Source organism: Podospora pseudopauciseta, chromosome 1 (genome assembly GCF_035222475.1).
Source record: "Podospora pseudopauciseta strain CBS 411.78 chromosome 1, whole genome shotgun sequence".
Taxonomy (NCBI): domain Eukaryota; kingdom Fungi; phylum Ascomycota; class Sordariomycetes; order Sordariales; family Podosporaceae; genus Podospora; species Podospora pseudopauciseta.
Genome location: NC_085892.1, coordinates 4,618,349 through 4,628,130, shown reverse-complemented (window position 1 = coordinate 4,628,130; position 9,782 = coordinate 4,618,349). Strand labels below are relative to the sequence as shown.

The 9,782-nt window shown below is 53.5% G+C and overlaps 6 protein-coding genes across 6 annotated transcripts; 5 read left to right on the top strand and 1 right to left on the bottom strand.

Moving 5' to 3' along the window:
- Positions 1 to 1,576: 1,576 nt before the first annotated feature.
- Positions 1,577 to 2,545, top strand: NHP6 (Non-histone chromosomal protein 6; the record flags this gene model as incomplete). Its single annotated transcript, XM_062908003.1, has 3 exons — positions 1,577 to 1,640; positions 1,719 to 1,936; positions 1,998 to 2,545. The coding sequence occupies 3 exons, from the start codon at positions 1,577 to 1,579 to the stop codon at positions 2,025 to 2,027; spliced, it is 312 nt and encodes a 103-aa protein (XP_062770860.1). The 3' UTR covers positions 2,028 to 2,545.
- A 151-nt stretch (positions 2,546 to 2,696) lies between these two features.
- QC763_0015040 (uncharacterized protein) lies at positions 2,697 to 5,292 on the top strand (the record flags this gene model as incomplete). Its single annotated transcript, XM_062905290.1, has 7 exons — positions 2,697 to 4,105; positions 4,160 to 4,236; positions 4,317 to 4,387; positions 4,439 to 4,509; positions 4,565 to 4,639; positions 4,708 to 4,934; positions 5,192 to 5,292. Exons 1-7 carry the CDS (start codon positions 3,657 to 3,659, stop codon positions 5,290 to 5,292), a joined length of 1,071 nt encoding a protein of 356 aa, XP_062770859.1. The 5' UTR covers positions 2,697 to 3,656.
- Positions 5,293 to 5,296: 4 nt separating this feature from the next.
- On the top strand, positions 5,297 to 5,912 carry QC763_0015030 (uncharacterized protein; the record flags this gene model as incomplete). Its single annotated transcript, XM_062905289.1, has 3 exons — positions 5,297 to 5,303; positions 5,379 to 5,540; positions 5,603 to 5,912. The coding sequence occupies 3 exons, from the start codon at positions 5,297 to 5,299 to the stop codon at positions 5,692 to 5,694; spliced, it is 261 nt and encodes an 86-aa protein (XP_062770858.1). The 3' UTR covers positions 5,695 to 5,912.
- A 226-nt stretch (positions 5,913 to 6,138) lies between these two features.
- PGM2 (Phosphoglucomutase-2) lies at positions 6,139 to 8,496 on the top strand. Its single transcript, XM_062908004.1, has 5 exons — positions 6,139 to 6,381; positions 6,529 to 6,626; positions 6,698 to 6,901; positions 6,967 to 7,983; positions 8,059 to 8,496. Exons 1-5 carry the CDS (start codon positions 6,329 to 6,331, stop codon positions 8,349 to 8,351), a joined length of 1,665 nt encoding a protein of 554 aa, XP_062770857.1. The 5' UTR covers positions 6,139 to 6,328; the 3' UTR covers positions 8,352 to 8,496.
- Positions 8,435 to 9,370, bottom strand: rex2 (Phosphatidylinositol 3,4,5-trisphosphate-dependent Rac exchanger 2 protein). Its single transcript, XM_062908005.1, has 3 exons — positions 8,970 to 9,370; positions 8,653 to 8,896; positions 8,435 to 8,592 (listed from the first exon to the last, which is right to left on the bottom strand). The coding sequence occupies exons 1-3, from the start codon at positions 9,193 to 9,195 to the stop codon at positions 8,466 to 8,468; spliced, it is 597 nt and encodes a 198-aa protein (XP_062770856.1). The 5' UTR covers positions 9,196 to 9,370; the 3' UTR covers positions 8,435 to 8,465.
- A 14-nt stretch (positions 9,371 to 9,384) lies between these two features.
- On the top strand, positions 9,385 to 9,781 carry QC763_0015000 (uncharacterized protein; the record flags this gene model as incomplete). Its single annotated transcript, XM_062905288.1, is given in 3 exon segments — positions 9,385 to 9,557; positions 9,562 to 9,646; positions 9,743 to 9,781. Coding segments are annotated over 3 exon segments (297 nt in total).
- Position 9,782: the final 1 nt, after the last annotated feature.

Genomic DNA, 9,782 nt, shown 5'->3' with positions numbered 1-9,782 from the left:
CCGTGCACCTATCAGACGCGTTCTGAGCACCTCACCTGGACTGAGGACAGCCCCAGGCCCATGAAGGCATTTGCTGGAGCTGCCTATGCCTCACCTATTGGTATCCTGAGGTAGACAGATGAGCTGTTGATTGGTTCTGAGCCAGCAATGTATCAAGACGGCGCCGGCAACCAGCAAGAGGGAGGACCGTTTGCGCTCACCGCAATATCCTGCTGCTGCCGCTGCTGCTGCCGTTGCCGCTTCTCTCTGTTCGCCCTGCAGCTTGGTGTAACACCCGCAACAACCTTTTGAGAGGTAAGCTGTTTTCGTGTATGGATGACATACTCAACCCTTGGGCTGGACGTGGCCATGACTGCGACAGAATGGCGAGCTGGGCAGGAGCGAGTTGAACTGGCCGAGGTGTCGCAACGAGCAACGAGCTTCCGGCCGTGGTGTAGTAGGATGTGTCGGCGGGTTGCAGGTGAGAGCAAGAAGGGACCTTCTGGTGTAGTGGTATAAGACATCACTGTCGACGCACGAGAGGGAAATGTCGCAGGTACCGGGTACGAAAACGCACAGTTCGGCTGTACAAGGACCCTTGTACTTTGTACTTTGCAGTCAAGGGCCCAAGGGCTGGCCGGTGCGTTGAGTGGGTGCCAAAAATCAGGCCCAAAAAAATCAGCCCGGCTGCAGCTTTTTTTTGTTACCAGGCATGAGCGGGCTGATTTGAATCAAGGGGCGGGCGGGGTGAGGGAGCGGGCCTGCCTCTAGAAAAATCGGCTCCCCAGCGTCCCCCTCCCCTCTCAACTCTCCTTTCCTTCTCCCATACAAACTTGCACCTCACACAACTCCCAATACTGAAGACCGCACAACTGCGCATCCGGTGAGTACCTCCCACTGCCCGCCATTCCCCGCCAAACCACAAGTACTCCTGCCCTGCTCCATTGGCTTTGCGCCTTTTCTCCATTGCCCTTCCCTTTTAGCAGCAATGACAGCAACAACAAATACACAGCAACAACAAGCAAGCAAGCAATTATCTGCCTCCCCGCCGCCCAGCACCTTGGGTCATTGTCATTGACTCTCCCTCATCCACCCACCCGACGCAAAGCCTGCCTTCGGTTTATGCTGCACATCTCCCACCCACTACTCATCCTCCTCTGATCTCTCATTCCGCCCTGCTCTCTGCCAACCCAGTTCAACCCTCGGATCAAAACAACGACCTGGCATACTGACCTGTCGCGCACTTCCAGCACCAGCCCACATTTCATCATCTGACTCCCTTCAAACCCGTTTCAGTACGTATCTTCACATGTTCTCTTCTGATTTTTGAGCTTCGCGCCGTGTTTTGATGCCGTCGTCGCGCGCAATTGCGTTTGCGACTCTGGGCCACTCATCCATTCGTCATCGGGGATGGGGCAGCTCTTGCGGCTTCTCTCACCACGCGACGCGCGCGCATGTTGCGCCTGTTGCTTGAGAAAGCCCCCCTTCGCACCATGCACCCCCCGCAACATGCAGTCTGGCCTCGCATTCCTTCTCGCATTCCTCCTCACGTCTCACAGACTAACATGGTGCTGTCGATAGATTCACATCAATCATTATGCCTAAGGCCGCAGTTAAGAGCAAGGCCGAGCCCAAGGTGAAGAGGGGGCGGGGCAAGAAGGGTAAGTAAAGAATGGATCCTTGGCGCGTCCTGGCGCGTCTTGACCTGGCCTGGGCCGTGAGCTGACCAGCCTCTGCAGACCCCAACGCTCCCAAGCGTGGTCTTTCAGCGTACATGTTCTTTGCCAACGAGCAGAGAGAGAACGTGCGCGAGGAGAACCCTGGTGTTTCCTTCGGCCAGGTTGGCAAGATCCTCGGTGAGCGATGGAAGGCTCTCAGCGACAAGCAGCGTGCCCCGTATGAGGCCAAGGCTGCCGCCGACAAGAAGCGTTATGAGGATGAGAAGCAGGCGTACAACGTAAGTCTCGCCTGAGCATCACACCTTCCCAGGGTGCAAGATGGTTGACCGGTTCGCATAGGCCGACGGCGACGAGGAGGAGTCGTCGTAAATACACTCTTTTCTCGCCGACTCGTTGCGCTCGCGGCAACTAGTCTTGAAAAAACAAACAAACATATCCAGTCAATGCAAAGGCGGTGCGACTTGCTCGGCGCCTTTTTTTAAACCATGTATCTTTGGGTTGGGACGGTGTTGCTTGGGGCACGGCCATGGGATTTCAGTGCTTCTCTTTTTATTTTTCAGTTATTTTCCGGCATGGTTTTTGCGCGAGGTTTTGCTATGATCAAAGGAATCTTTCAGGGAGAGGGAATCTTACAGATGACTTCTTTTAGGCTGGGGGACCGCATGGGTCCATGAGGGGTGTGATGCTGGCCCCTTAAGCTACTACCTACACATGTATAACAAATATTCAAGGTTTCCTTTTCTCATCTCCTGGGCCTCGAGACAACAATGAGCCTTTTACATAATATCATGTCCCCCAATTGTAAGCATGTTTTTTGCAATGGTTCCCAAGCATAATCTGGGGCCGCAGTCGACGACCTGGGACGTATGGCCAAACCATTGTTCGGGTGTGGTTCGATACTTCGCTCCACAGGCCAAAAAGCTCACAGCAGTTGCTGCTCACGTGAAAATCACGCCCCCTCACCCATCCCTTTCCAATCATCGTCATGTGGGCAGCAGATTGTCCACTTGCTGCAACTTACCATGCATGGTCTCTCTCGCTCGATTGGTTCTTCCCGGCATGGCAGGTCCCATCGCCGCAGAGGCCCGGTTCTCTTCATTCGCTCTTCAGTCCTCCAACAGTTGTCTAATGCACGTTTATGACCTTTGCTGCTGCTGCTGCATCTGGGCTGGCTTCGTGGCAGTCTCTGACTCCTCGGTTCATTTTGCATTGCAGCAATCTATGCACCTTGCCTCATCTGATTCGAGCCTCCCCATCTTTCCCTCCTCTCTACTCGTTCGGCGTCTCTTTTATCATGCCTCGATGCCCAATATCCGGCTCCCTTCGTCCACGGCTATACCATGTTACGGGCCACCTCCTGCTTCATAACCCTGATCATAACCTAAGGCTATGGGAGGCTATTCAGAGTCGGCACTTGTTGTTGATTAAACAATTGAGGCTCTTTACACTAGAGGGGGCATGACAGGCATGTTTCACGGCCGCTGTCGGTGGGTTGGCTTGGCATTAAAGTCGGTCTCGTCCCCGTCTGCTTGTTTCCCTCGGACTTCTTCCGATCTGCAACCTCCCCCGTCCTCTCCTGCCTGCCTTCTGTGCAAAAGCTTGGAACAAAGATCGTGACCGCTCTAGTCTTTGGCTGAGCTTTTGTTGAAACCCCCTGTCATCGCCGCCCACTGTCATACCCCTTCTCCTCTTCGAGTTCGGGTCAGGTGGTTGGGCAGGGTCAGTAGTGTGCTAACCTCCACTGTCCTGTTTCTCCCCAGCCTCGACACTGCAACGGCACATCATCTTGAAATAACCAAAACACCATCGCCTATCTCGGGGGGGGGAGGGCGCCAGAAAACACCGGTGCCAGCAATATACCGGGCCATCCAGAGATCATGATTTTCAAGGTCCGCCATGGGCCGACGCCGTCATCCAGACTAATCAGCACGAATTACTCAACTCGATATCTCAGCTGATTTGTAAACACTACCCAATCGACTGACAGAAGAAGTCATCATGGAACTCGAGACAACAGTGAACCTCAACATCCCCATTGAGGCACACCTCCTCCGGGGCTGCTGTCGTGAGGCTGACAGGTGCGAGATTGTGGCCATGGGTCTCGATCAACTACAAATAGCACTCCCCGAGTCCTTCCATGGCCATCTCATTGCCCTCACCGGGGAGATACGCAGCTCGTGCCGTCTTCTACGTGACCTCGCCGACCGATCCCAGGTGCACTTCTCGCGTGTCCCCATCGTTGCCAACTACCTCAACGTCGTGCTCCCTTGCCTGTCTCGGACCCTGAAAGATATCATCGGTTACTATGAGGAGAAAACCATTTCGAGAGAAATGAGATGGCGAAAGATGTACAATAAAATGACGGAAGAAGCCTCTGGGCTCCCACTTCCACAAAGATTTGTCCTTTACAATCACTTCCTATCGTTGCTGAAGCAGCTGCTGACGAGGTAACTTTGATCTCCTTCTAATACTTTATTTGGCCGTGAGCTTACTTTGTTTAGGTCGCCGAGCTTTGAGCTCAACACTCTTGAAACCCTCCGCACTCGAATTTTGAAGCTGCGGGAACAGAGAGGAATCGGTGAGTTTCTTCCCCCTGGAGCTAGCTGGCGCATGGCCAGGAAGAATTCGCGGTGGCTAACGACTACTCTCTCCCTGAAGCGCCACCTCCGATGCAGATTGGGACCCTGGTGCGGCAAGAGCTCATGCCACTAGCAATCATGCAAGACGCCGTTCGTGAGGTTCTCTCTTTCTGTTGAATTCACCATTCTAACGGATCACAGAACGCACACTGGGCGGAGCAGATATTCTCCCTACCGCTGCCGTCTCGAACGGCCCTGAAACATTTAAGACAGTATGTTCTGTTGAAAATAGCCACCTCTGAAGGTCCAGCTGACGTATTTCTCAAGCTCCAAGTCGTATGGACCCTTCTACCCCTGGGGCCATTTCACTATTCCGCCAGAGTCCAAAATTCTATTCCGGAGGTGCGTACTGGCCATATAAGTTCAGTTCTTCAATGCAGAAAGGGTATTGATACCACTGGTGACTATAGGCCATTTGATGAGGACAGGATCTCAATCGTTGTCTACTTGAATTCGGTCGACCAATCACCTTACTTGCTCATGAGAACCATGCAGGGCGATATTCCCTGGTTCTCGCTGTTTGGTGCCCACGAGCTCTGTATCAACCGGGAAGGAAGTGCACTGCAGCTCAAACGATGGAGCCGGTCAGAACAATGCAGCAAACTCTGGGCTGCTCTATACTTCCTGACATGGGAAGGTAGGCGTCCTCGTCACTTTTTAATTTCCCTTGTCTCTGGACTGGCTAACAAGATGTCTAGAAATGGTGTTGTTTTACTGTACGTTTGTGGCGCTGAAGGCACGCAATATGTTGACGGTGCAAATACATCCCAATGAATTTGGACTTCAGAGAGAGAAACGTCTCTTTCAAGCGTGCGTTTAAACCAGACTCCCTCCTCCCACCTTTTCCATCACGGGTTTAGGCCCAGTCCAAGCTGACTTGTGTGTCTCCATCAGGCAAATTATTGATGACGGCTTCAAACACTCCCTCATTGTGTACGAAGACATACAAACACGAGGCCTACGCCTCCATGCAGCGGTATGGGAAGGGGAGTTGAGACAATGTCCCGTATGGACAGCCTTTGGTGAGTTTCATGTGCCTATTGTCTACCGGCCCACCTTGTTCTAAACGCCGTTTTCTCAGTCACACACCAGTCCCAGTCGCGGACCTGGCTCAGCCGTCGCTCCAAGCACCGTGTGTGGCTGAAGGATGTTCAATTATATGTCTTCTGTAGCGCATACCGGCAGGAAAATATGCGGCAGAACAAGTCTGGTGCATTTGAGATTTATTTTGACCGCGAGGAAGGTGTGTGGCCCCTATCCGTTCAGATCCGCAGAGGTAATTCACTGACAGGATGTCACAAATAGGAGCAAAAAGGTTCAGGGAAGTCTTTGCATTGAGAATGGCAAACGTCGAGTCGTCCGAGGAGGTTGATAACAACGATGCAGGGCCTTCTTAGACAACACACGGCTAGACTATGTGTGCTACATGGAATGGAGTTCTTGGGAGCAAGTGGTCAAGCCTAGGCCAGTCGGAGGGGTCTCGCTGCAGAAGGCCGATCCCGTCTTTGTCTGTCACTATGACATGACATCACGGATTCCACCTTCTCGGTTCACCAGACTTGGGCATGAGCATTACGGGGTCATTTCGTCTATTCAAATCAGTTACGAGAGAGGTCATTGCTTCCTCCAGGTGCCTGTTGCTTGAGCTATCCTGACAACAGCCCGGTTGCGTGTGCGAGGTGAAAATGCGCGCAGTAGTTATCGGGCATACCTGCGGCATGGCTGGGTCTGCCTGCATCCCATCACGCCGCAGAGGAAGTTGCGGTCCTGTTTCGATGCGATGCCATTGCCATTCCGAATGGCACGGTGGGGCGAGTGCCTCTCGGGAATTGCTGCCATGGGCCACACACACCCCGCCAGTGCCCGCCCCAGCCCAACAAGTGCGCCTCTTTTGTCCCGATCCAATCTCTCACACCCTCCTCATCAATCTCATATAACGCCCCCCCCCTAGTGCCCATCGTCTTCTCCCCTCCAACTCCTCTTTACTCCTGTAGAGCAACAGAATCACGCCGCCACCTCGAAAGCGTCAAGATGCAAGTCAAATCGGTCGAGTTCAAGCCCTTCACTGACCAGAAACCTGGCACGTACGTCACCGGCCAGCACCCCACCCCCCTGCAGCTTGCCCCGCGGAACTGAGCTGAGCTGTCTGTGAGAGCTTCCCCAAGCTCTGTCCAGCTCTCGTGAGGATCATCAATCAGTCTTGTTTCTAACCTCTTGGTGCACGCCTACAGCTCCGGGCTTCGCAAGAAGGTCACAGTCTTCCAGCAACCGCATTACAGCGAGGCTTTCGTCACAAGCATCCTGCTGTCCATTCCCGAGGGCGTTGAAGGTGGGCATAGCGCGCGCTCCCGTCTGTCGAGAGATTGTGTGAACTCGTAGCTGACCAGCCGACGCCTCAAGGATCGTATCTCGTCATTGGTGGTGATGGCCGATTCTGGAACCCCGAGGTCATTCAGGTCATTGCCAAGATCGGCGCCGCATACGGAGTGAAGAAGCTCTTGATCGGTCAGAATGGCATTCTGTCAACACCCGCTGCCAGCCATGTCATCCGCAAGCGCAAGGCCACCGGTGGTATCTTGTTGACTGCCAGCCACAACCCCGGCGGTAAGACCTGATCCGGTATCTTCCTCTCTGGTCTTGTTCCTTGTGCTAACGACATATCCCCGTAGGTCCCAAGAATGACTTCGGAATCAAGTATAACCTTGCCAATGGCGGCCCTGCCCCCGAATCGGTCACCAACAAGATCTTCGAGGTGTCCAAGACGCTCACGTCGTACAAGATTGCCGACATTCCCGACATTGATATTTCAACCATTGGAACCCAGTCATATGGTGACTTGGAAGTTGAGGTGGTGGACAGCACTGCCGATTATGTCGAGATGCTCAAGGACATCTTCGATTTCGAACTGATCAAGAAGTTCTTCAACACCCATCCCGACTTCAAGGTGCTCTTCGACGGCCTTTCTGGCGTCACTGGGCCGTACGGCAAGGCCATTTTCCAACAGGAGCTTGGTCTTGGTGCTGAATCCATTCAAAACTGCGAACCTTCTCCTGACTTCAACGGGGGCCACCCGGACCCCAATCTCACCTATGCCCACAGCCTAGTCGAAGTGGTTGAGAAGAACAGCATCCCCTTTGGCGCCGCATCCGACGGCGATGGTGACCGCAACATGATTTACGGCGCTGGTGCCTTCGTGTCCCCCGGTGACAGCTTGGCCATCATTGCCCACCATGCCAACTTGATTCCATACTTCAAGAATAATGGCGTCTACGGCCTGGCCCGCAGCATGCCCACCTCTGGGGCGGTGGACTTGGTCGCGAAGAAGCAGGGCCTGAACTGCTACGAAGTCCCGACAGGGTGGAAGTTCTTCTGTGCATTGTTTGATGCCAACAAGCTGTCCATTTGCGGCGAGGAGTCCTTTGGTACCGGAAGCAACCATATTCGCGAGAAGGATGGTCTCTGGGCCATTGTAGCCTGGCTAAACATCATTGCCGGCCTGGGTGTTGCTAACCCCGGGGTCGCGCCCAGCATCAAGCAGATCCAAAAGGACTTCTGGGCCGAGTATGGACGCACATTCTTTACGCGTTACGATTACGAGGATGTCGACTCGGATGGCGCCAACAAGGTTGTCGGCGTATTGAAGGACCTGGTGGCGGACCCCAACTTCGTCGGGAGCAAAGTAGGAGGTATGTGATGGCCTATATCAACAATTGACAGCTTTATCTTGCCCATGCTAACAGCGATGTTTCTCCGATAAACAGACCGCACAGTTACCGAGGCCGGAAACTTCTCGTACACTGACCTGGATGGCTCCGTATCTTCGAACCAGGGCCTGTATGCTTGCTTCTCGTCTGGCAGCCGTATCATTGTTCGTCTGTCGGGAACTGGGTCGTCGGGTGCTACAATTCGTCTTTACATTGAGCAGCACAGCAGCGACCCTGCTACATATGACATGGATGCACAAGAGTTCCTCAAACCCGAGATCAAGATGGCGACGGAGCTTCTGAAGTTCAAGGAATTTGTTGGTAGAGATGAGCCAAATGTCAAGACATAGACGAGCTCTCCAAGAGAGCGGCATGAGAGCAACCTGGGCGTAGTAGTGTGTTTTTGAATACACCTAATTTGTATCCCCCGCCGTGCCCTGTAGCTGCATATACCGAGTGCTCTTTTAACTCGACCAAGTTCCGTGGAAAATGGCTGCTTTGAAGTACTTGGCTTCCTCAATGCTCTCTAGTATGTCGTCTTTGGCTTTGTGGAGCCCCTTCTTTCGGGGTGCCTTGGAAGCAATCTTGGGACTGCAAAGTAGTGTCAGAGGTTTCCCCAGTTGGGGGCATGAAATGGAGCAAACCACTTACCACCATCGACGGGCTGCCTCCTTAATGCTGCTAACGTCGAGTATCCGATAGTGCAAATGCTCGAGAACTTTGTCATAGGGCGCCTTTCGAAGGAAAGCCCGGTCTGCATGCACACTGTTTCCAGCAAGAAGGGCGGTATTTCGTTCAGGCACATACTGTTGAATGTATGCAAGCAATCCATCAGCAGCCTGTTCTGGGGTCACGGTTGATCTCAACACCGCATCGGTAAGGCCACTGCCACCATCTGTTGTCGAACCGATATTAGCCCTAGAAATCCGATGTGTGCTTCCAAGTCCTCTGGTGGCAGCTGAACCTACGGACTCGAGTGCACCAGTCGTCCATGGCATCCATCCGCGCCTTGCTTTGGTGCACTATCGTTCCCCAGCCCTCATCATTAAGCAGGTTGAGTTGACCATCCGTGATAAGACAGTAAATCTCCAGAATCAGGTCATTATCTGGGTCCAGTCCAGTCATCTGGCATATCATGATGAAATGGTCAGTTACTGTTAGCTCGTAAGTCAGGTGCGTCAACACATCCGACATACCTCACAGTCGATCCACACAAGGGCATCGCGTGGATGGGATACGGGCGTGTCAGTGGACATTTCTTTCTCGCCGCGTACTGCGCCTTTACGGAGAAAGAGGGGAAAGTAAGGCGGTTCCCATAAAAGAGCCAGAACCCCGAGTGGCCTATGATCAGCCGCCGAACGTCAGAAGTAGAGTTAAACAATCATGCAGGCAGGGTGGAGACACCCGACCCGGAGCACATTAGCTGGTTGGGCCCGGAACGGGAACGGCCAAGCGGGGCGGCTGCGGATATCGTTCCGGGCATTGTCCACTTACACCATCTCCCTCATACCAATTGGAACACAGAGCTTGGTTATCCTTAGATCGACGCCCATCGGGTAGGGTTCTGGTTGGAGACTCGGAGCTGTGGGTTTGTGCAAGGCAGAACGAGGAGCGCTGTTCCCAATACGGGCTATCTTGCATTACCGTAGGCATTTTGCAGGGCAACCTCCTGCCATGAGCCCTAGTTCCCTCTCCTTCGAATCCCCTGCCACGTACATCCTGTGGGCCAACTGCCTGGCAGGTATATGAGCACCTGCTCTCCCAGTCTCAAACTTTCTGAC